The sequence below is a fragment of the Carex rostrata genome, chromosome 7, assembly GCF_964058835.1.
Source record: "Carex rostrata chromosome 7, lpCarRost1.2, whole genome shotgun sequence".
Taxonomy (NCBI): Eukaryota; Viridiplantae; Streptophyta; class Magnoliopsida; order Poales; family Cyperaceae; genus Carex; species Carex rostrata.
This window is the reverse complement of record NC_135924.1, coordinates 2,239,652-2,264,918: the sequence shown is the minus strand read 5'-3', so window position 1 is coordinate 2,264,918 and position 25,267 is coordinate 2,239,652. Positions and strand designations below refer to the sequence as shown.

The window sequence follows — 25,267 nt, the reverse complement described above, 5'->3', positions numbered from 1 at the left end:
AATAAAAAAGAGACAAGTAGAACTTTCTAGCAACGCCAGCAAGGAAGAGAGAATAAATCTGATCTGACAATGGGACCTAACTGGAAGTCATACTATTCATTTTACTGTAGCACGCCATCAGAGATTAATTATATAGTAATAGATATTTTTTTTTTTTTTTTTGGGCAACGTTAAAAATGGGATTTAATTTGTAAATGAGAATGTTGCAAGGACAATTTTAATTAATTCATTCTATTCTCAACTCTCTCCTGAATGCGTATCCTCTCTATTAACTCGAAAGAGAATCTTTTGAATTGATGAATCTCAACCGTCTAATTTTAAACGGAGCTAATCTTATTTCTGTCTATAATATATGAGTCCTTTAATATTAGTGCAAATCTAGTCTGCGTGAATCTTAAAATAGTTCGGACGATTGAGATTCATTAATTCAAAAGATTCTCTTTTGAGTTAATGCAGAGAATACGCATTCAGAAGAGAGTTAATAAATCTCAACCATCTGATTTTAAACAGAGCTAATTCAGTTTTTGTCTATATTATATGAGCCTCTAATATTAGTGTAAATCTAATCTACACGAATTTTAAAATAGATCAGATGGTTGAGATTCATTAACTCAAAAGATTATCTTTTGAGAGGATACGCATTCATGAGAGAGTTAATGAATCTCAACAGTTTGATTTTAAACAGAGCCAATTTGATTTCTGTCTATAACATATGAGTCATTTAATATTAGTGCAAATTTAGTCTATACGAATTTTAAAACAGATCAGACGGCTGAAATTCATTAACTCAAAAGATTCCCTTTTGAGTAAATGCAGAGGATATGAATTCCTCTCTCCTTTTACTCGAAAGAAAGAAAGAAAGAAATCTTTTACTCGAAAGAAAGAAAGAAAGAAAGAAAGAAAGAAATGTGTGAGAAGCAAGAGAGCGGAGATTTCAGGGGGCAACCACGCCTGCCTCACTTCGCTGCTCCTCGCCGCTACGATCTCTTCCTCAACCCTGATTTATCGTCTTGCGAATTCTCGGGATCGGTGGCGATAACCGTTGACGTCATTTCTCCCACTCGATTTCTCGTCCTCAACTCCGCCGATCTCAGCATCGATGCCACTTCCGTGTCACTTGAGGGAAAAGCAATCTCTCCTTGTAAGACAGAATTGGTGGAGGATGACGAGATCTTGGTTCTGGAGTTCGATTCTCAGCTTCCCTTGGGAGAATCTGTTCTTCGGATTCGATTCACTGGTACACTCAATGATCAGATGAGGGGTTTCTACCGAAGTAAGTATGAGTACAAGGGGAATGTGGAAAACATGGCTGTCACGCAATTCGAGTCGGTTGATGCGAGACGGTGCTTCCCTTGTTGGGATGAACCTGGATTTAAGGCTCAATTTAAGATCACACTGGAGGTTCCATCTCAATTGGTGGCACTGTCAAACATGCCTATCTCAGAAGAAAAAATCAATGGGGATGATGGGGTGTTGAAAACCATCTCCTTTGAGGAATCTCCTCTCATGTCAACCTATCTTGTTGCTATAGTTATTGGCCATTTCGATTATATTCAAGGCATCACATCTGATGGTAATTTAATTTACTCATCAATTTTCATCTTACAAATTGCAAAATTTGTGATAATAAAAGTAAACAAAATTAACTACTTGTTTGAATCTGTATGTAAACAAAGGTATACAGGTTCGGGTCTACACTCAAGTTGGCATGACTGAACAAGGCAGGTTTGCCTTAGATGTTGCTCTCAAGTCCTTGAATTTATATAAAGAGTACGTACATCAAATCAATTCTTCCCTTTCCTTCCCCTCTTTTCTTTAAATCTTACCTTTGTACCATATTAATTTTTGACTGAAAAAATCAAAGTTATTTTGCGGTGCCGTACCCACTTCCTAAATTGGACATGGTTGCAATTCCTGATTTTGCTGCTGGAGCAATGGAGAACTACGGTTTAGTTACTTACCGGGAAAGTGAATTGCTTTACGATGAAAAATTATCGTCGGCTTCAAACAAACAAAATGTACATAATTCCTTTTCTCTCTAAATTTGTTTATGTTATATTTTACTTTGTAGAGGAAAGTAATGCCAATCGACTTGAAATATTTTTGTGTCTCAGGTGGCAATAACAGTAGCACATGAGTTGGCACACCAATGGTTTGGAAACCTTGTGACAATGGAGTGGTGGACCCACTTGTGGCTAAATGAGGGATTTGCCTCTTGGGTATGCATATATTCTTGTTTTTTGCTTTTTTTTTTATTCCAACTCTATCCTTGGTGCATCACACACCATTTGTGCTGTTAATGTGAGAATAGATTTTGACCAACAGATGAGCTACTTAGCTGTTGATGCAATATTCCCTGAATGGAAGATATGGACTCAATTTCTTGATGAGACGGCTTCTGGTATGAAGTTAGATGCACTCTCTGAATCCCATCCTATTGAGGTATTGATTTTACAATTTTTAAACAACCAACCTATACAAGTGTGATGAACCCTTAATTTGGGTAATTTTTGTTTTGTTTTTGAACTTGTGATAATCATAAGGTGGAGATAAAGCATGCAAGTGAGGTGGATGCAATATTTGACTCAATAAGCTATGACAAGGGAGCATCTGTTATCCGTATGCTCCAAAGCTACTTAGGTGCTGATTGCTTTCAGGTGGAACAAAAACTCTTCTTAGTTTTGTATATTCTCTACTTGGGAACTCAAGTATGATGGTAATGAACAGTGATGATTGAACAAGTCTTAGTTGTAGATGTCTCAATACTTTTTTTGCTTGTAGAAAGCACTGGCATCGTATATAAAGAAATATGCATATGGAAATGCAACAACAGATGATCTATGGGCCGTCCTGGAGGAAGAATCTGGTGAACCCGTGAAGGACCTGATGAACTCTTGGACCAAACAACAAGGTTATCCTGTTATCTTTATCAACATGGATTCCAACAAATTGCATCTTTACCAGGTCTATTCCTCCTCTCTCTTTATGTTTCCTTTTTCCTGTTCTATGTTCCCCTTGAGCTAGAAAATTTATGGAGAAGTATTTTTTATTTTTTTGTATTATAGGAACAATTTTTGTCAGATGGGTCCTCTGGCTCTGGCACATGGATTGTGCCTCTCACATTATGCTGTTCTTCTTATGATATTTCCAAGAAGTTCATTCTGAAATCGAAATCAGATGAGTTGGATGTGGACGATCTAATTTTACATAAAGAGGGGAGTCAAGAGACCTTTTGGATGAAGCTAAATACCGACCAGACTGGTTTCTATAGGGTAAAATATGATGATGAATTGGCATTGGGACTTAAATACGCGATTCAGGCTGATAAGCTTTCATTGATGGATAAGATTGGTAATTTCTGCAACTCTTTCTTACACTAAAAAATCTTTATCTGATATTTGTTCTAAAAAAGAATGTGGATATTTCTATGTAAAATATAATTTAAAGATATTTCTATGATCAAAATGCAGGCATAATAGATGATGCAAGTGCTCTGTCAGTTGCGTGCAAAGTGACATTGTCATCACTTCTTTCTCTCTTGGATGCCTATTCCACACAATCTCATTATACTGTGCTTTCTTGTGTCATCTCAGTATGTATTGCTTCATTCTTTTCCCCCCCCCCCTCTACAAAAATAGCATGCCATTGGTCACAAGTGCTAGTGAATTGTCTCAGTATCTCTTGCTTTATTTTGGATTTCTCAGGTGAGTCTTAAGATTGCAAATTTGGTGGATGAGGCCATTCCTGATTTATCTGATGACATCAAATTGTTCTTAATCAAACTTCTCAAGTCTCCAGCAGAGTAAGTTTTAGTATATTCCAGCCCTTTTGCTTCCTTCTATATGATATGTGTATTGGTTTCATATGTTGACTTTTCAATGTGTATATATATATGAAATAGGAAACTAGGTTGGGATGTAAAAGAAGGAGAGAGCCACCTTGACACAATGCTCAGAGCTGAAATACTGATGGCTCTTGTCAGACTTGGCAACAAAAGTACTGTCGATGAAGGAATAAGACGCTTTGCCATTTTCTTAAATGACAGGAACTCATCTGTTCTACTGCCTGATACCAGAAAGGTTTACTTGCTTTTTATCTTCTTTTCTCTTTTGGTTTTGCAAAAACAAAATAAAATTGATATTTTCTTTTGTAGGCTGCATATGTTGCGGTAATGCAACACTGCACCGTGTCTGATAAATCGGGGTATGAGTCCCTTCTGAAAATATACCGAGAGACCGATCAGAGCCAGGAAAAAGTGCGGGTTATAGGTTAGTCAACTCATAGATTGTATTTCGTAAGCTTTTGGTCTAAAAATATGAATTGATTTGGAAGCTTTGTTTATATATATATTCTTGTTTGTTTATAGGAAGTTTGGCATCCTGCCCTGATAAAGGCATTGTTCTTGATGCCTTGAACTTCTTATTAACTGATGAGGTTATCTTTCTTTATTTTTTTCTGTTAACTATTACTCTATGAATATCATCTCTAGTCTACTGTTTTGCTCATCTTTTTATCTTATTATAATTATTTGCTCACACCCGGAGCCCCTGCAATTTTCTCTACTTCAGGTTAGAAATCAGGATGCTGATTATGGACTGAATGTTTCCATTCAAGGGCGTGAAACTGCATGGGAATGGTTGAAGGTACATTCAACAGTGGCAATTCTTAATGTTATATAGCATAATTCTGAGGTTTTTAAGTTTTCTATCAAACAATATTTGACAGTGTCAGCAATGAAAAGCAAACTTGCAACAATAGGAAATTATACTACAAACTATCATGCTTATTTACAGAAGAAAATTTTTAAGTAATAAACTCTGATTTTGACAGGAAAATTGGGAATATATATCAAAGACATGGCCGTCAAGCAGCCTTATATCTAGCTTCGTCAGTTCTGTTGTGTCTCCGGTAATTAGTAACAGAAGCTCCTCTTTCTTTTGTAAGTTCTCTTTTGCTATACAATATTCGTCGACTTATTATTTTTGTTTCTGTTTACTTTCCACTGTAGTTTGCATCTTACGAGAAGAGTGAAGAGATTGAAAAGTTTTTCGCAAGTCGGATGAAACCATCATTTGAAAGGGCATTGAAGCAGAGCCTGGAGAAGGTTAAGATCAATGCACACTGGATCGAAGGTGTCAGGAACGACAAATCACTTGCTGAGGTGGTATCCCATTTGGTGCAGAAAGCATGAATTATGCGTAGAGGTGACTTGACCTTCACCAACGCAACACGTGCATTTATAGGAGAAACTGATAGTTGAATAATCATGTACTATAAAATGGCTTTTTATCATTAAAGTATTCCTCCCACATTAACCAAAGACAAAGAAAAAAAACATAAAGACCAAACCAAGACAAGGCACCATGAATCATGAATAGACTCTCCAAATCACCTCTATTCTGTACCCCTTCTTTGAGTTCACCAACACACACATTCTCTCTCTCTCCTTGCTTTGCTATTGCCACAACCATTTCCCCCTCTTCCATATTCATCTTGTTTCTTATAGTAGCCGCTCGTGCCCACCTATTGTCATCACTTTTGATTAAGAGAAGACTCTGATTTGTAGTAACAACTATTGATTTCTCAGTTTGTAACGACATGGTGTGGCCGGATGGTGCTAACGGTATTGAGCTATCTCTGGGTAATACCTCTGACATTGTGTCGTCAATTGTATCCACTTTGAAGATCTTTCCTGTTGTTGTCTGTAAAGGGAGAAAAATGTATATAAATTTAGAATTTGCTACAAGGATTACAAAGGAAAAAAAGAGAAAAGAGTAGTGCTCCTTTGCACCAATTTTTCAAGAAAAAGAATGATAAATGGATTGATAAATTTTAATTTTGACAAGCATTTGCCCCAATATCTATACATAATTTATTCCACACCTGTAGAACAAGGATGTATCCATGACTGAGATGCATGATCCCACCGAGTCCATCATCGAAATTTTTTAATTCAGAAATTATTATGAGGGTATGGTTATTACCGACAGAAGTATCTGCAAGATTATTGGCGTTGTTAAGCAATTTTATCTGTGGATAAAACAATTTCTTGTAGTGTATCTCCGCAGGGCCCCACCTTCAACAAAAACCCTCTACTGGCACTGCTAACAAACACCTCCCCACTCTCCAAATCCACCACGACCCCACTAGGAGAACTGTGACAAAGATGAGCAACAATCAGCACCTAAAGTGTCTACACTTAATTTGGTCACCCGAATTAAAAGCAGTAATGTTATGTTTTTTTTCTATTTGTCTAAAATTATCATTCTAGTTTCTTATTTTCTTGTTCATATTTTGATTGGATATACTATATATATATATATGCTACATATACGAAAGCAGCTCAAATTAGATTTTCTTGTTACATTTATTTATTTTTAGAATAAAAATAGAGACAATTTGTAGTGTACTAAATAAAACATGGAACAAGAAAACAAACAAAACAAAAACAATCAGCTGCAAATTCATATATGAATCCACTGAGACAAGATAAGCTGTCAGAATATAGATGGTAATTATAAGAAAAAGGAAGATAAATGGTTCGATTTCATCAATATCCGTGCAAAGAGCTCAAAACAAATGCCCAATAAAACATGAAATGCATCTCTAATCTTTTGAGTTAATGAATCTTGATCATTCAATCTGTTTTAAGATTCGTGTAGACTAAATCTGCACTAATATTAAAGGCCCTTATATCATAAGTAGGGACCGGATTTGCTTCATTTAAAATCAGACGGTTGAGATCCATTAACTCAAAAGATTCCTTTTTGAGTTAATGCAGAGGATATGTCTTGTCACTGGCTTCCTGTGAGGTTGGTCAAGAAAGGCTTCGCATTTACTGGTACTGTGGTACAATCTGTATGTATTTTAGAAGGAAATATGTAATTTCGACATTTTCGAAGGGCATATATGAAATTCCCGTTTTTATTAAACAATAAAATAATCTAACCGCCTCAAGTCCCCATCGTCAGCAATAACTCAAAAGAGCGTCTCGACCGTCTGATTTTAATCGGAGTCAATCCAACCGCAGTCTATAATTTAGACGCCCTTTGATATTAGTGTAGATCTAATCCGCACGAATCTTAAAGTAGATTGAACTGTCCAGACTTATTAACTAAAAAAATCTCTTTTGAGTTAATGCAGAGGATACAAATTCAATTTTCCTCCTCCGCTTCGTTTATTGTTTCCCGTCTCCGAAAGAACACCTACACGAAGCACCACCGCTAACTAAAACCCTATAACTCCGACCTAAAGAGAGAGAGAGAGAGAGAGAGAGAGAGAGATGTCGTACGACGATGTGGAGATAGAGGACATGGAATGGAAGGAGGAGTTGAAGGCGTACACCTACCCTTGTCCCTGTGGCGATCTCTTTCAAATCTCACTCGAGGACCTCCGACTCGGAGAGGAGATCGCGCGATGTCCCTCCTGTTCTCTCTTCATCACTGTTATTTACAACCCTGAGGATTTCTCTAAACACCCTCCTCCCCCTTCTCCTCCCGCCAACAAACCCATCCTTGTCGCTTGATTCCTTCTCAGGTTTCTTCTTCTTCTTTTTCTCAAGAAAGGGAGAATTTCATATATGCCCCTCAAAAATCTCGAAATTATGTATAATATCATATTTCTTCCTTAATGATTGAATAAAGAGTAAAATGAAAATTTATAAATTTAAAATGAATTTTAATGGAAAAGACAATAAACTAGGTAAATTTGTGAGATTTTGACATCCAGAGGGGTAAATATGATATTATAAATTTTAGAGGGGGGCAGCATGTAATTTCAAGGTTTTTGAGGGGTATACATGAAATTTCCCCCTTTTAAAAAAAAGGTGTATAATGGTAAATTTTGCCTTCTCTGTTTAAGTATATCTGAAGGTGAACATGCTTCAAAGTTCAAATAGATTTAGTTTTTGAGGCTTCAAATATTAGGACTTTTTATCTTTTCCCCCCTGGTTTAGCATACATGGCACCCAAATATGATATTTTTATACTTATTTGAGTTATTTATGACTTAAACAACAGCTAGGTGAAAAGCAATTGTTTCAAATATTTAATTTAATAGTATTGGAAACTGTGCTGATTGTGTACATACTGGTACTGCCTAATCAGGACATTTCTGGTAATCTTTGCCAGCACACTAAAATAAATATCCAATGCAACTATGCAATTCTCAAGTTTTATAGCATTCATTCACATCTTAAAAGTGAATTACACATTTTGCTTTGCTTTCTTTGATTGGAGTTGTTTTTTTTTTCATTGTGCAGCACATGAGAAAGCAGTTTTGAAGCTAACATATTTATGAATTCGGAGGAGGAAGTTTGCATATGATCCTCATAAAATCACTGTAGTAGAGTGTTCTACCACTTGTATTTTGTACTTTGAATATGTAAGATTTCGTAAAACATGCATGATATTCAGGATTTTACGAAACATTTGGATGGAAAGTGTTTTAAGTATTATTTTTGGCATTGCTCATATGATTAATGCCACTTTGTCTATTATACCTGATTTCAATACTTTATAATACATGTTTACGGTTAAGTTGAAGGTACATTTAGAGTTGTTGAAAGTTCCTTGTGGTGTCATATGTGATTAAGATATAACAGGGACTTTATTTGTGCATCTTTGTATATAATTGCCAAGTATTTACCAAACTGATCTGGTTAAAATGTCAGGCTAGGTCCCCTAGGTCTCTTGTAGTGTAGTTTCAAGGTCAAATCAGGGTGCATTTGGGTGCCAGAGGGTTAGCGATTATTCTACGTTTGGGTGAAAAAATAGCTATTTTCAATACTTGGGTTAGTCATTATTCCGCTAATCCATTGAAATGTTGGGTTACCAGTTATTCTGAATTCAGAGTTAGCATGTTATTCTCACTAATCTCATTCTCAATTCAAACGTACCCAAGGAAATGCTTTGGAGCTTTAATTTAAGAGTTCAGATCAAGTGTAATATGTGACTGTGTAGAATGAGATCTGAGCCGTCGGTTTTAATTTGGCACAAATGTTAAAGCAAATTTTTTATATTTTTAAACAAGCACTGAATTGATTTTGGTCTGGAAGGGAATTGTGAGATAAGTGCCTCTATCCTTTAGTAAAGATATTGACAGATCTGGTTTGGCTTCATGCAGCACACCAATCATATTTTTGTTTTCATCGTCTTGATTGATAGTGTGCTGCATGAAACAAAACTAACTCTGTCAATATCTTTACAATGTCAAGCTAGTGACAACGCCAAGAGCTACAATTCAGTTTCTTAATTGACTTTACAAGTTATAACCATGGATGCTGCAATCATATTTTTGTTTTCATTGTCTTGATTGATAGTGTGCTGCATGAAACAAAACTAACTCTGTCAATATCTTTACAATGTCAAGCTAATGACAACCACTACAACAAAGTAGACACTTTTTGCGAGGGAAAAAACGCATTTATGACAGTCATTCGTTGCAAAAAGAAAAAGCTGAACAATGAGAGTAGTCTGTCGCAAAAAATCACTTTTTTATCCTCGCGAAAAGTGTCTCATTCTTGTTGTGAACGTCAAGAGCTACAATTCAGTTTCTTAATTGACTTTACAAGTTATAACCATGGATTTTCAAAAAAGAAATTGAAAGTATATGCATGCTTCACATTCTTTTATCCAGCACGCGTTTATATAAAGAATGGTTAACACATATAAATTATAAAATTTGATATACAAAGAAGATTACGCTTGTTTATTTTAGGAGTAATAAAACAACTCGCAATTATTCTTCCAACACAACAACAAGCGTATTACAATATTTTCCTTGGGAAAATTTTGAAAACAACCAAATATATTTCATTTCTTTACATGTAACAATTGGCTATACAATCTGATAGCCTCTATCAAGATTTTTTAAAAAAAAATGGCTATACAATAATGAGGTATACACAACGGAAAAAAAAAAAAAAATAGGACTTCAAAATAGATAAAATAACTTGCATCAATCAAATCTTAAAATTCAGATAAGAAAATGCTGATTTTTCTCAGTTCCTCAAGAGCTGTCATTGCTCTTTCTTTCTTATCACATCCTTCCACTGTATCACCACTTATCTCTGAAATCAAATCTGTTCTTTGCTCAAATTCTGATTCAATTACCTACATGTACAAATATTTAATTTAATATACAAACCAAACATTTTGGGTTTTCTTTCAAAATAAAAGAAAGCAAGATAAAAGTTTCAAACCTGAATATTCTCTACCATTGATTGTCCAAGACTCCTTAATTTATCCATTCGTGCTTTATCGACCACTTCCATGTTACCACCTACCTCACAGTAGGGACAGTTATGACTGTCGGGTCCCACGCCATTTCTCATAATTTGGTTGTACAACTCTTCGATTCCCGAAAGGATACTTCTGTAATCTTCATTCTCTAATTCCACCTCATCTTCATTCTTCACATTCTCATCTTCATTCTCTAAGTTGCATGTAACTTGACTTGCGGTGATCTCATCATTCATACCGGGTACACCTTTTGTAACTGTATTATCATCAAACACCACATTCTCATCCAAAATAACACGCCTTATAGTGCTCCATCGATCCTTTTTAACATTGTCCTTGTTAATTTTGCTCTCGTCTTTTTCTCTCAAAAACCCCCATTTCAATTTCTCAATTACTGTCACCTTCTTTACTTTCTCAGTTATTAATCCATTGTCACTTTTCTTTTCATGTACGCTTTCATTTTCCTGAAATACCCTCCATTTTTCCTCCCAAAAATTAGAAGAGTTCAAAAAGCCCCCGCTCTTTCTCTTGCCCGGTTGATTCTCTGAAGTGAGATAAACATCAAGTGCAAACTCCTGTATTGACCTCGCTTTCTCAATTATTTTCTTAACATCTACATCACTTGGGAAATTCATAAGCCTCTGTAAGCAAGTTGTAGCATGTTCACTTGATAATAAAAGGGGTCTAAGGTATAAAAGCATTGCTACCCCCATAGATAAAATAATTAAGCCACGAGGGGATGAGCACAAAACCCTAGATATATGCTCCAAATCCCGTGTTAAGTAACCCTTTGGGGTTTCATTACTGTAAATGAAAATCTCATCCCAAATTGTTAAAAGATTATCTAAAGAGAACTCACGGCCGAATAAAACTCGAAGCCACCTCATTGCAAAATATTGAGGTTCCACCCCCAATTCACATAAATGTGAATGTAGAGAGGAGTCAACTAAAGATAAGAGGTGGTATAGTGAGAGAGCAGCCTCTCTAACAGGTGTCAAACCGGCATTTAAATCCGCTACGGAGATCATTGAGTAAAACTCTGCTATGGCAACAGGTCCATTCAAGCCGTGCATCACTGTGTCAAACATGGCAAAAGCATCATGCTCCATGAATTTATCCGAAAGGATAATTCCCAATTCGGCCTCTGCACCATAAGTGTCATTTAATAGGAAGAGTTCACGGATTTCAGGGTCTAGTATTCTAGGAGTAGGGGTATTTGTGTCCTTCTTTCGATGCGAGGAAGTGTTGAACTCAGTCAAGAAGTGTTTCTCATATAGGTTACGAATTTGAGAGAAGAATTCAAGGTCGATGTGAAGCACATATAACAAAGGGGCCAGTAGTTCGTGCATTCCTACAGAAAAAGGGAAATTCTTTTATTTATTTTTAAATTTCAATTGAAGTTTCTTTGGACATTTATAGAATCAAACAGAAATATATCATGCATTTCTACAGGGAACAGAAAAGTAAACTTAAGATCGATCGTGCAATTGAGGTCAAAACTGGGCTATATTTAGGATTAATTGAGGCAAAAAATGAAGGTTAACTTGAGGTTTGATAGCACAATTGAGATGCAACTGCTGCTTTATCTCATCATGTATGATTACTGAAACTTAATTGTCCAAACAATTATGATATCTACACTTTGAGGCTGCTATGGTACTATGCATAGCGCATAAGTAGTGATTTTCTACCTATCTAAAAAAATAGTAAAAGACTTAAAAAATATAAAATTTAGTTTGCAAGTATATTTTTATATAAAAATCATGATGAACAGTTCAGATCAACTATTTGGACTTTGGAAACAAAATTATTGATCTGTAGTACAAACCAATTTGCGCCATGCATAGTACCATAGCCTTACTCTAATGTTTATATGCCCTCTAATGTTTATATGCCTTTTTTCAGGGGTAAAAATGGTAAAAAAACTTGCCTTGGCGATATCCAAAATCAGGGTGTGTAAGGCACCAAACCAAGAGGATCCGACCAAGCATGGATTGACTCGAGTTATCATGGAAAAAATCACCAATTTCTGGATAAAGACGCGACAAATCTTGGTTTACTTCTTTCTCCAATTCAGCATTTCTGAAAAATTGGCCCCACGTGCTCTCTGTGTGTTAAAAAAAAAAAAGGAAATACAGATTCTTTATCATAAAGGCAAAATTTGTAATTTCCAAATTAAATCACAAAAACAAAGGTTTTTATGCTGGTATAGGTTCCTAGAGGATATGTACTGAACTGCGGTATCTTACTGTATTTTGTATTGGTTTTTGTTTTCTTGGTATATGTATACTATGAATTCTCTAGTAAATGTGAATTAAGGACATTTTATGGGGGTATATATGCATATACCTGGATTTTGAGAAAGAGGATTTTCAACAGCAGGATCTGGAATTATACTTTCATCCTTTGCAAGATGGGGATCAATTAAAAGCTGTCGCCTTAAATTCACATACCTACCAAAATGCAAATATTAGTATGGTATACAATACTATCAATTTTACCCCCTATAAAACCTAAATATATGGAAAACAACTGTTATTCACCCCTTCATCTGTTTTGCGATTCGTGTTTAAAAAAACAACTGTTCTTGAGATTCGTGCATTTCAAAAAATGAAGGGATAGATTCATTTCCATGCAAAAGATGAAAATCTCTCTGGGGATAAAGAATTTACTATGGTTTTAGCCAAGTCATTTATAATACTAGAGTTTTATTCTCATAATCAATCAATGAAGATCCCAAATCATTACAAAATTTGATTTTTTTCCTTTTTGTTATATAAAATTTCAGCAGTACCCAATAGAACCATAATTAAAAGCACTTAGAAAACCTTAATTAAAAGAACACCCCTGCATAAAAAGATACATTAAATTGGTTGTGGAGAATAATTTCATTTCATGTAGGGGTAAACCGAACATTTCCTATGGTTTTCTGCAACACCATAACAAACGAGTACCTATGGCTACTTTTTTTTTTTTTTTACAAAACCCTTATAGTGGCTATCACCTATGGCTATTTTTCATGGATATATTTCAAATGTGACCTCTAAAACCTAACCGGTAAAACTTTTGTACAAACATGAAATATGTCTACCTCTTTATATAGTATCGTCGAAAATTCTATGTTGCTATTTCCAATACAGCAGTAACTCATTAAAAGAAAACTTTATTCCCATAATAATTACAAAATCGAGAGCATAAATGTTTCATATGTACCCCTATGAAACAGGAATGTATTCAATTCATCTAAAGGGATCATAAGTGGAGAAAACGAGAAGAGAGAGGGACAGGAATTCATATCACCTAAGGTAACTCTAATTTTGAGTTTGCATCCGGACCGTCGGATCTGCTTTGACATGAATATTAAAGGGGCAGCATGCATTCCACCTCAGGCTGGATTGGCCCGGATTCTGATTGGTCCAAACTCAAAATTTGAGTTACTTGATAGAAGGTACATTTAATGGAATTGCCAAATGATCAAACTAAAAAAATTAAAGGGCCTTAACTAAACCAGACAATATTTCTAGGGCCTATTTTAGACTTTTCTCTTATTCTTACAAGAAAAATTCACAAACCTAAACAAAAATTACCTTATTTTTCCTAATGAAATTGGTAATACATAAAAGATTCGGTTATTTCGGTTTTGAAAATTTCCAAACCGAACCAAACCGAATTTATAATTCGGTTTTAAAAAACAAACCGAACAAAACCATTAAACTGAAAAAACTGGACCGTTTGGTCCAAACTAATTCGATTCGGTTCAAAACCGACTAAACCGGACCTAATTAACACCCCTAATTCTTACAAGAAAAATTCACAAACCTAAACAAAAATTACCTTATTTTTCCTAATGAAATTGGTAATACATAAAAGGTTTGGTTAACAGTTAAATTTTTGTATAGTCAAAATTTGCTTTTCCATTTTTATTTATTAAATTGTTACTTGCTCAATGTCTGGTTAATTGCAAAGTTGTGTAAAAGCTAGTTCTTGATTGATTCTCAGTTGAAGCAATAATTGCATGAAAATTGAAAAAAAAAAATTGTAAAAGCGTAGTAGCATTCTCACCTTCTCCTAGAATCAGCGGCCACTCTTCGAAATTCTTCAATTGAAGCAGGAGCACTTGGCAAAATGCCGAGATCAATTCTCCATCTGACCCCTCGAAGATTTGAAAATCTCTCTCTCGTAAAAGCTGGAGCTGTCATTTCTCCCATCAACAAGCTAAAAGGAGAACATGCAATTAAAAAAGATTGCAATTTTGACCTTTAGAGAAGGTGAAGAAGAACACAAGAAAAATTGCATTTTTGATCGGGCCAACAACTAAGAAGAAGAAATTCGAATCAATTCTCTAAGGTAACAGAACATTTATCTTTCTATGTGAACCGTTTGATTATTTCAATATTCGTGCAGATTCAGATCGAACGGTTCCGATCTAAATAGAAATATTATGTTACCTTAGGATATGAAGACATTTCGTAGACTTGCTTTGGGAAAGGCGGACTATGGTAACAGGAGGGAAACAAATTTCCGTTAGACCCCCTAAAAGTTAGAATTTACATATAAATGGGAGCGCGTATCCTCTGAGCTATTCTCCAAAAAGTCACGCAAAATATAAGATATCTCATAGGATGCGAATTCTATAAATGGTTGGCGCTTCAATACTCATAATCGGAAATAATCGGTCGATTAGTCCGAAAAATCCATAACAGTTTGATTACCGCTAACAACTAATCGGCCGATTAATCGATTAGTCCGTACTATAAATTAACTGGTTTTTTAGTTTTCAAAGTCTAACCAGTCGATTCAAATTATTAGATATGACCTCTAAATTAAAATATGTTTGGAGGCTAAATTTCACATTTTTTGAATTTCTTTTACTGTTTATCAAGTTAGTTTTAAAATTGCTGAATTTAATAAACAATGAATTTTTTTTATATAATTGAAAACATTGATTATAAAACTAGCATCATAAATAGTAAAAAAGTTTTAAAAAATGTAAAATTTGCTCTCTAAGCACATTTTAACATAGATTGGATGTTGAATAGTTTGAATTGACTGTTTAGACTTTAAAAGTGTAAAAACGAAACATTTGTTCCATTCCCTAATAATAAACATTTTGATATTAGCTAATCTCTCTCTATACATACATACATAGATACATACATATGAAAAAAATCTATTCATATGGTCATAATTCCAGTAAACATAAAAGTTCAATCTCCAAGCATTATTTCCCATATTGTGAGAATCTCCAAACATCTAATTATATTTTTTATATATTCATCCAGGGCTCAGAGCATAATCAGAAAATTGAGATTGAAAGATTGAATGAACAAGTATCATGTAATTTTATTTTATAAGGATGACTATAACATTATTTCCCATAAAATCATAATATCTAATATTTAGAGCACATCAATAAGAAATAAAAATAATAACATATTCAAATAACAAATCTAGAAGTCCAATACTTATAAGAAAATTATACATTTTATAAAATATATAAAACATTGTTTCTTAACGTAAATGTTCTCCTAAGCTAATGCAATAGGTAGAAAATGATAATGACTTTTGATTTTATATATATGATGCGTCTTCTAAGTAAAGCCTACGACTTCAAATACACGTCAAAAGAAATTGCTAACACGAGAAACATTACTCATATTTTTTCTGTATGAATAAAACTAATGTACTATGTTCTGGTGAGATAACAAAGAAATAATCAACATTATTTATTTGGAGCATGTCTAAATAATGAGAAATATATGTTTTACATGAATTTAAAAAATAGGTTGAGGAATTTTTGCTTCCCTTTACTCATCCGAAAAACATATTACCACATCTCAAATACACGATTGAACATATATATATAGATGCGCATTGGTGTGTGTTAAGTATGTTCATTTAGTATATATTAGTGCATATATAAGTTTTATTTTATTGATTACTTGTTCAAAGGAAACAATATGTCAATTTTTGTAGTAGTTCTTAGTCAAGTGGTTTAGAATTGATTAGTTTTTTAAATATATGCATTAATTAAGCTATATGGTCACGCCACAAGATATATGACACCATTAGTTGAGCGTCTCTATATAAATTAACCATCTACCTTGTTCCATATCTCATAAACATATTCAAACCTTCCAAGTCTCTATTGCCGTTGACCATATTTAAAATGACAATTTTATCTCATGCGTCACCCAATCTTCCTTCGATCGATGCTTGCATTTTCGTTGTTTTCCTCCACTGCGGCCGAGGAGCCATTGATGTCTGTGTATGAGAAATGGTTGAGCGACTTCGGCCGTGTCTACAAGAGTGATGCAGAAAAACTAGAGCGCTTCTCTGTGTTGAAGGCAAATTACCATTTTATTGAGTCCACGAATAGCAAGCCCCATCTTACATACACCGTGGGCTTAAATGAGTTTGCGGACCTCACTAATGAGGAGTTCCTTGCAAAGTATGCCGGGTTCAAGAGTGCGAGTGGGTCGAAGAAAACTACCCATTAATTTCACGGGTCCGTGTGGGACTAATCTTGATCATGCTGTGTTGGTAGTCGGATATGGCCCGTGTTCAACCGGGACAACCTATTGGATCGTGAAGAACCAATGGGGTACTTCTTGGGGCGAATCAGGCTACATGAGGATACAGAGAAACGTCGCTAGCACTGCGGGCTTGTGCGGTATCGCCATGTAGCCCTCCTATCCTATTATGTGATTTTCCAATAAATAAGTTATTTCACTGAAAATACGAGCTAACATTCAAGAGCAATTAATAAAGGCTTTGTCTCCATCTTTTTATGTACCAATTTCGAGTGTACTTGTGTTACAACGAAATAAAGCAACTGAAGAAATTATGCCTCAAAAACCAGATTGTAAATGCTGCAGTTTTTATGCATTGATTCTCACAAAATTTCCGTAAGTGACGGACATAGAATAATTAATAACACTAAGCACCCGCATCACTCTTACCATATTTCGTGATCACCGGTAGAGGTGCTACTTTTACCCGATTACCCAGATCCGATCCGGAACCGAACCGGATCCGACCCGGAACCGACCCGGATCCGATTAATTTGGATAGGGTATGGTTTAAAAAATATAACCGATTAAATTATAGGTATGGGTACAAAATTAATAATTTAATATCCGACCCGGATCCGAACCGGAACCAATACTGTAATGGGTAGGATATGGGTCTCATTTAATTATCCGACCCATAACTAGACCCGACCCGATACCCATATAAATACCCGATAAAATATATATTAATAACTCTGCATCAAGTTTTTGTGTTAGATAATATATTTCAGCTGAGCTATAATTTGATAAAACTTAACCAAATTTATGCTACTGTTTTACACTACCCTTTAATTACATCCTTAACTAGCCCTTTAATTACGCCCTTTAATTTTTGTTCTATATTATACACATGTGACACATGACACATGATTGTCAAATTTATTCTTCCATAACCAGCTTATTTTATACCTTTTTTCTTCTATTACATTCAATTCATATATTTTTTTGAATTATAAAAAAAGAAATCATCATCTCTAATATTTTACTTTCTAAAAAATATCTCCTCCATCCTCCTGAATTCAAAAGCTATTAACAAAAAATTGAATTCAATATTTTTTGTTACACCACGAGTACTCCAAACAACCAACAACCAACTAATAATTTAGAGTTATTATTTTTATTTTGCTATGTAGCATGATATATTTTATTATTTATGAACATGATTAATAGTATAATTTTTATTTTGCAGTAGTTTTTAATTTATATTGTAATGATTTATTATATGAGATGTTTAAGAAATTATAATTATATTTAAATGTAAATAATTTCTCGAATACTTTGGAGTTGTGACCTATACCCGCTCTGGATCCGGAACCGCCCCGTATCCGAACCGGACCCGATAATCCACAAACAAGTTACGGGTATCTATCTACCCGGAACCGAAAGACTGGACCCGAAATATCTAGGGGTAGATAGGTATCCGGATCCAGACCCGACCCGATTTGAAACAAATAATTATATGGATCGAAATTTGGACCCGAACACTTTTAGGGTCCGGGTCCAAATATAATAGTACCCGGACCCGACCCGACCCGACCCGATAGCACCTCTAATCACCGGACTTATTAATTTGGTTTTATTATACGGGACCAAATATAATATCATGATCAAGTTAGCTAAGTTTCTCATCGTATTTCTCCATAACCATACGTCGATAGACCATCCGTTGGTCGTAAATTGGGGTGTTTGTGCTGACATGAAATACAAATTTATGGATAATGGAAAAATGCAATGCGCTAATTTATTCTTTGAAGAAATGATCGATGACATGATCACATCTAGCACACAAGTCTTCTCTTAATTACCCGTTTCAAGAGTGAACGACGTAATTGCTATATTCATTTTATCAAACAAGTGAATTAAAGAACCACATTGATGACAACTCTGAATATAACTTTAAGTAATAGTGCTACAAGTGCTGTCCATTTAAGATAATCTTCTCAAACTTGGGAAATTTATCCATCACTTACGATGCTAAATTCAGCTTAGACCAGCAACTGTTCCCGGTTTTAACCGCACCAAAATTAGGTATTATTTTCATAAGTTTACTGAAATTCTTAGCACCTTCGATCAGCAAATGCCTTTTATTATTTGGACACTAGCACATTCATAAATTAATGAAAGATGCATTTATTACTATGGGGCACATGTAACGGTGAAATTGCTTCTCTCGAATTATTGTACGTGAGAAACTAGCACACTACGCATCTCAAATGAGCATTCGCGGAAACCTTTTTGTTTCAGGATTTGAAGCTGGCATTCAAAGTTGGTTAGTATGCGATCTTTGTGTGCCTCTTTGAAGATGTGAGACGTGTTGGCTCTGCTTCTCTTTCTTGCACCATTGGTAGAAATTAATTATGACACGATTAAGTTCTCTACTTCAACGGAAATTGTGTCGTCCGAATTTATGGTTGCACCGTGCTTCTTGTACGTTGTGTGCTTGGCCCTTGTTGTTCAATTTGTCAGATGATACTTAACCGTATATGATCAAAACAAAAGAAATTATCGAGGCGTGTCTACATTTCTCTAGTACAAGGGGCAATTATTTCTATAATGTTGAGTCCAAGAATCAAACTAATGTATTTGTTTAGAGCACATCGATAAGAAAGCTTGAGAAAGACAAACCGTTAGATGTTCTTATTTTCAAAGTCCAAACCGTTAGATGTTCAATCTAGATTAAAATGTGCTTGGTGACCACAATATTTTTTTTTTTTTGGAATTTTTTTACTATTTTTTGAAGATGGTTTGAAAATCATTGTTTTTCAATGGTGCAAAAATTTAATAAAAATAACGATTTTCAAACCATCTTAATAAATAGCAAAAATTACAAAAAAAATGTAAAATTTGGTCTCTAAGTACATTTTAATATAGATTGAACATCTAACGGTTTAGATCGACTATTTGGACTTTCAAAATTATAAAACCGAGTCGTTTGTTTCGGGGGCTAGGAAAAACCGTTTTGAGCTTAGCCAATCTCTATGTGTGTGTGTGTGTCTATATTTATATATATATATATATATATATATATATATATAGAGAGAGAGAGAGAGAGAGAGATGGGCTATGGTGCATTGCAATGCATGTGCACCCTTGTGCATTGGACCATAAATCACCGATTGAAAGTCCAAATGACCGATCCAAACCATTCATCTTGTTCTTCATATTAATATGTGCTTGGAGACCAAATTTTATATTTTTTGGAATTTTTTTGCTATTTATTAAGTCACTTTGAAAATCGCTGATCTGGTGGTCCAAAATTTTTTACTGTTTTTACAGTTCATTCGGATTTTCAGATTTTCAATAAATCTTAATAAATAGTAAAAAAATTCCAAAAAATGTAAAATTTGGTCTCCAAGCACATATTAATATGGAGAACAAGATGAACTGCTTGGATCGGTCATTTGGACTTTGAATCAGTGATTTATGGTCCAATGCACAAGGGGCCTATGCATTGCAATGCACCATAGCCCATCTCTCTCTCTCTCTCTCTCTCTCTATATATATATATATATATAGAGAGAGAGAGAGAGAGAGAGAGGGAGAGATAGGCTAATAAACAATCGATTGTTCTTAGCCTTCCGTGCAACCAAGTCGTTTTCTGATTTTTAAAGTCCAAATGATCAATCCAAACCGTTAAATGTGATCTCCATATTAAAATGTGCTACGAGACCAAATTTTACATTTTTTGGAATTTTTTTACTATTTATTAAGCCACTTTGAAAATCACTAATCCAACGGTGGCTTAACCAAACAGTAAAATCAGAAGCTACTGCTGGATCAACAATTTTCAAAGTGGCTTAATAAATACTAAAAAAAAAAATCCAAAAAATGTAAAATTTGGTCTCTTAGCACATTTTAATATGGAGATCACATTTAATGATTTGGATCGATCATTTGGACTTTAAAAATCAGAAAACGACTTGGTTGTACGGAAGGCTAGGAACAATCGATTGTTTATTAGCCTATCTCTCTCTCTCTCTCTCTCTATATATATATATAGAGTCCGGCTAATGTCATAACGTTATAATTTTAGCCTAAGTTATAACGAGTCAGTTCTTGAGATTTCTCCATATTAAAATGTGCTTGGAGGCCAAATTTTATATTTTTTGAGATTTTTTACAATTTTTTAAGATAGGCACAAAATCACTATTTTGGATGGTCGAGAATGATCTGAAAACAATGATTTTGTGCCAACACTATATATATATATATTTATATAAATATGTGCGTGCGCGCGCACGATTGAACACATGAGCTTCCACACGAGGTGTGAGCACCTATGTTTTTTAATTATTTTATTTTTGTGATGTTGGGATCACTGTTTGTTAACATAAATATTAGTAATTAAAATGATTAAAATAATAAATCTAGAGAATTAAAGTTGGAGTACTATATATAAAACGCTCTCCCAATTGATAACAAAATAGTTGGGTTTCTATATATTATACTAAACTAGGTTTAATTAAGTTAGATCAACTTGCTCTTAATAATTGATGGGTTGCATCATAAGCTAATCTTAATTGATATGTCAAAATACAAATAAAAGCAAAAAGAAAGGGAATGCAGATGTCTTAAAGCAGACAATTGAGTTTTTCGCACTGAAAAATGTAATGATAAGATTAACTAGTATATTATATAAACGAGATAATTTATTATATATTGGTGCATCTCCACAAATGCATTACTATATATTTAGAGTATTAAATAATATAGCACCAACTGTCAAAATCAAGAGTACTTTCAATAAAAGCAACCGTCACATCATATCTAACACCACTAGAAACGATATGAGAAGTAAGATCGAGATTAAAAGTACCGTATTCTTATTTTATTTAATTTGATTTGAGAAGTGGTGCAGTAACCGTTATATGTATATATTCCCCTTTCTTTATATATATATATATATATATATATACATGCTAAGGACTATAATCATTCAAATTATTTATTTTATTCACTAAATTAATATAAGATAGATAAGATGTTTCGTGGTTCTTTGGTATTGCTTTTAAAAGGCCTAGAACTATCATTTGATTAAAATTATGATTTTAAAATATAATTTTAATTTTAGGGAACATAAACAATATCAAAGAAATTATTTATTATAAGTTGTCCCTAGCTAGCTAGTTACGTTCAACATGTTGGTGATTGAGCACGAATAGAAAGATAGCTGAAACATATATATATATAACTATGGGACTATTTATGATAAGTAACAAATTAATAAATTGAACTATTTCAATATAAAAGAAAATACAAAGTGTCAAGTGGAAGAATAAGAAATATTCTGCTTACTCTGGTTGGATGAGAAGATGACGGAGACGGCCAAATTAATTAACCTCTGATATATATATACTTTTGTGTTTATCTTGGAATAATAGAGAGAATTAGAGACCCAAGGGAGGTAGAGAGAGACAGGGGTGGCGGGAGGAGGTAGGAGGAGGGAGAGGAATTCGGATCCTCTCCTCTCCAATACTTTTGTGCACGAATCTCAAAGCACAAATAATACTGACTCTCGATCTGCGCCATCCTGAATAGACATTGGCTGATATTATAATCTTTTATACATACCAGAGAGGATACTTGTTCGAGACAGAGATGGAAAAAACTAACAATATAGATTTTTCCCATCAATTAGGGATGGATCTACATATTTCTCTTACATAACGTACATAATTTTTTATTATATTTGTAAAAAGGTATAATGAAAACTTTATAAATTTAAAGTGAGTTTTAATAGAAAATACAATCTAATGAAGAGTACTATAAGTTTGTGAGTTTTTGCAATTTATAAAGGTAAATATTATATTATGAATCTTAGAAGAGGTAATACGTACGATAATTAATTTTGAGAATTTTGAAGGACATACATGAAATTTTTCCATAAATTATTTGTCTTAATTTTATAATGTTGATTTAAAAATGAAAATCTTTTTAATATTGACCGCCTGATCAAAATCGTGTTGCAACTGTTATTTCGTGCCATAGCATTTCATCATGTAGCACGTCAACGTGTGACATCACTTGACCGCATATATATACACTGAATTATTTAATCTTATCTTCAAAATTCGTAGAATATAATCTTCATTTTATATTTTTTTAAAAGATTATCTTACTTTTGTATTAATGTCAACTTCTAGATTTATCAGTAAACTATAAATAACTAATGAGTTTGACTAGTATAACATCAGTGTCATTTCAACCTACATAATACCAACTCTAAAATCTATCAAATCAATTTTAAACGGTAAATCCAAACCATTCAAACTGATCTACTTCATTAGTTGTACGTTTGCATGCAAAATTTATAACTTTTCGAATTTATTTAGTATTAAGTCAAGTGGTCAAATATGTGAGTTTTTAAGTTAATTTTAATCCATTAATTTTTCAATATTCTTTCCTCTTGATTTGATACTAAAATAACTCAAAAATATAAAAAAAAATTGTATGTAAACGCATCACACATAATGTAAATTGGTTTGAACGGTTTAAATTAGTCGTTTAAAGTCGATTTGATAGGTTTTAGAGTTGGTGTTATATAGACTAAAATGACACTGATGTTATACTAGCCAAACTCATAACTAATAATATCAGATGATCCCAACTAGAGTTTGCAAATCTTATCGGATCTTGATATATAATTGTCGAGCCGGGGGGGGGGGGGGGGGTTTCAAAATGAGAAAGAAAAAATATTCTTAATATCCAATAACCATGAATAAATGTATATACAAATATTGGAAATAAAATAATTTTGTTATGCTAATTTTAAGTTTAAATTTGGAGTATATATAACCGACGACAGTTTCTTGCACAACTTTCTAGAAGACCGTTAAATGTAGAATCATTACGTCTACTTTTTAGGGTTAATTTTTTATATATCCCTAAAGTCTTCTCTAATTAATTTCTTATATACCTCTAAACACTTCAATTTACCTCTGAACTCTTCAAACTCTTTCCTCTTTACCCATCACACAGTAACCATAGAGTTAACCATAGTTAAATCTCTGATTAATATAATAAAAAGACAAAAATACCCTTTTATGTCAAGAATTTGATCTTCAGCTCTGCGCCTCTGTCCCTCTTCAAACTCTTTCCTTTTTACCCATCACACAGTAACCATAGAGTTAACCATAATTAAATCTCTGATTAATATAATAAAAAGATAAAAATACCCTTTTATGTCAAGAATTTGATCTTAAGCTCTGTCCCTCTTCAAACTCTTTCCTCTTTACCCATCACACAGTAACCATAGAGTTAACCATAGTTAAATCTCTGATTAATATAATAAAAAGACAAAAATACCCTTTTATGTCAAGAATTTGATCTTCAGCTCTGCGCCTCTGTCCCTCTTCAAACTCTTTCCTTTTTACCCATCACACAGTAACCATAAAGTTAACCATAATTAAATCTCTGATTAATGTAATAAAAAGACAAAAATACCCTTTTATGTCAAGAATTTGATCTTAAGCTCTGCGCCTCTGTCCCTTGTTTTTCCGTCGTGCTTTTCATGACGCACCTCCGCCCCTTGCTCTCTCTTGCAGTTTCCCTGTTTTGCCCCCTCTACGTCTCTCTTGGCTCTTTCATAATCATGACTATATAGACCGAGATAAATAAGAAAAAGAAAATAAATAGCTGGAGAGCATGGCTTTGTCAACCCATGAGAATGCACATCCATAGTATTTACTAGGAACATAAATCATGTGCCATGAATTGCATTTTCTATTTTGTAAGATAGCAATCAGCGGAGATATCGATCACTGTCTCATTAATCCAGTGGCAATTTGCTGGTTGTTAGTTGTTACTTGCTTGATTTCTAGCTTGTTCTGTTGAGAGATTTACTCAATTTCTTTGCTTATCAGTTTTGAGATGAACCTTAAATTCTTACATCAGGTTCCTCATTGAATTCAAAGCCAGCAAAATCTCGGAATGCCTTCCTTCCACACTTACCAGACGTAACCTTTTCATCACATATAAAAGAGGGTGTTCCCAACAATCCAAGAGAATATCATACCCAACTCTGAACCGTACGAGCACGTCCTCTGTAATCCCCACTGCGCTTATGGATCTACCCCCAACCCAACTTGCTCTGGCTAGAGAAGACTTCTCCATTTCAGCGCAGATTCAATCGTTGCACCGTTCATCTTGATTTCATCCAGTTCATGTTCTTCTGCAATCGGCTCTAAGGTACTGCATTAAGTTTTCACAATTAAGAACTAAATCTGGGTGGTAAAAGTTTTTAAAATGAAATATTATTGATATTTTTTTAAAAGCAGGGATAAACCGAAAAAAAAAATAAGGTTCACTTCAATCCATTTGATACTTCCATAAAACGGTGTGCCAATCACGAGCTGTTGCTGGAGCAATCAAAATTATCCTTTCTTTCCTCTGTCATCCTGAGTATATAGCTGGTAGTGGTTCTGACTCGATAAAGGTTGTTCTGGTAAAGAGGGG

At 34.1% G+C, this 25,267-nt stretch overlaps 3 protein-coding genes across 3 annotated transcripts; 2 read left to right on the top strand and 1 right to left on the bottom strand.

Moving 5' to 3' along the window:
- The first annotated feature begins 853 nt into the window (after positions 1 to 853).
- LOC144556728 (aminopeptidase M1-B-like) lies at positions 854 to 5,249 on the top strand. The gene is made up of 16 exons (XM_078305136.1): positions 854 to 1,573; positions 1,677 to 1,770; positions 1,865 to 2,018; positions 2,115 to 2,219; positions 2,326 to 2,442; positions 2,544 to 2,657; positions 2,782 to 2,964; positions 3,066 to 3,351; positions 3,471 to 3,592; positions 3,705 to 3,802; positions 3,902 to 4,079; positions 4,154 to 4,268; positions 4,367 to 4,434; positions 4,569 to 4,643; positions 4,831 to 4,908; positions 5,009 to 5,249. Exons 1-16 carry the CDS (start codon positions 907 to 909, stop codon positions 5,189 to 5,191), a joined length of 2,637 nt encoding a protein of 878 aa, XP_078161262.1. The 5' UTR covers positions 854 to 906; the 3' UTR covers positions 5,192 to 5,249.
- Positions 5,250 to 7,194: 1,945 nt separating this feature from the next.
- On the top strand, positions 7,195 to 8,492 carry LOC144556984 (CSL zinc finger domain-containing protein). Its single transcript, XM_078305504.1, has 2 exons — positions 7,195 to 7,536; positions 8,261 to 8,492. Exon 1 carries the CDS (start codon positions 7,283 to 7,285, stop codon positions 7,523 to 7,525), a length of 243 nt encoding a protein of 80 aa, XP_078161630.1. The 5' UTR covers positions 7,195 to 7,282; the 3' UTR covers positions 7,526 to 7,536; positions 8,261 to 8,492.
- Positions 8,493 to 9,724: 1,232 nt separating this feature from the next.
- On the bottom strand, positions 9,725 to 14,553 carry LOC144557425 (uncharacterized). The gene is made up of 5 exons (XM_078305992.1): positions 14,304 to 14,553; positions 12,591 to 12,694; positions 12,172 to 12,348; positions 10,202 to 11,592; positions 9,725 to 10,112 (listed from the first exon to the last, which is right to left on the bottom strand). Exons 1-5 carry the CDS (start codon positions 14,447 to 14,449, stop codon positions 9,969 to 9,971), a joined length of 1,962 nt encoding a protein of 653 aa, XP_078162118.1. The 5' UTR covers positions 14,450 to 14,553; the 3' UTR covers positions 9,725 to 9,968.
- Positions 14,554 to 25,267: the final 10,714 nt, after the last annotated feature.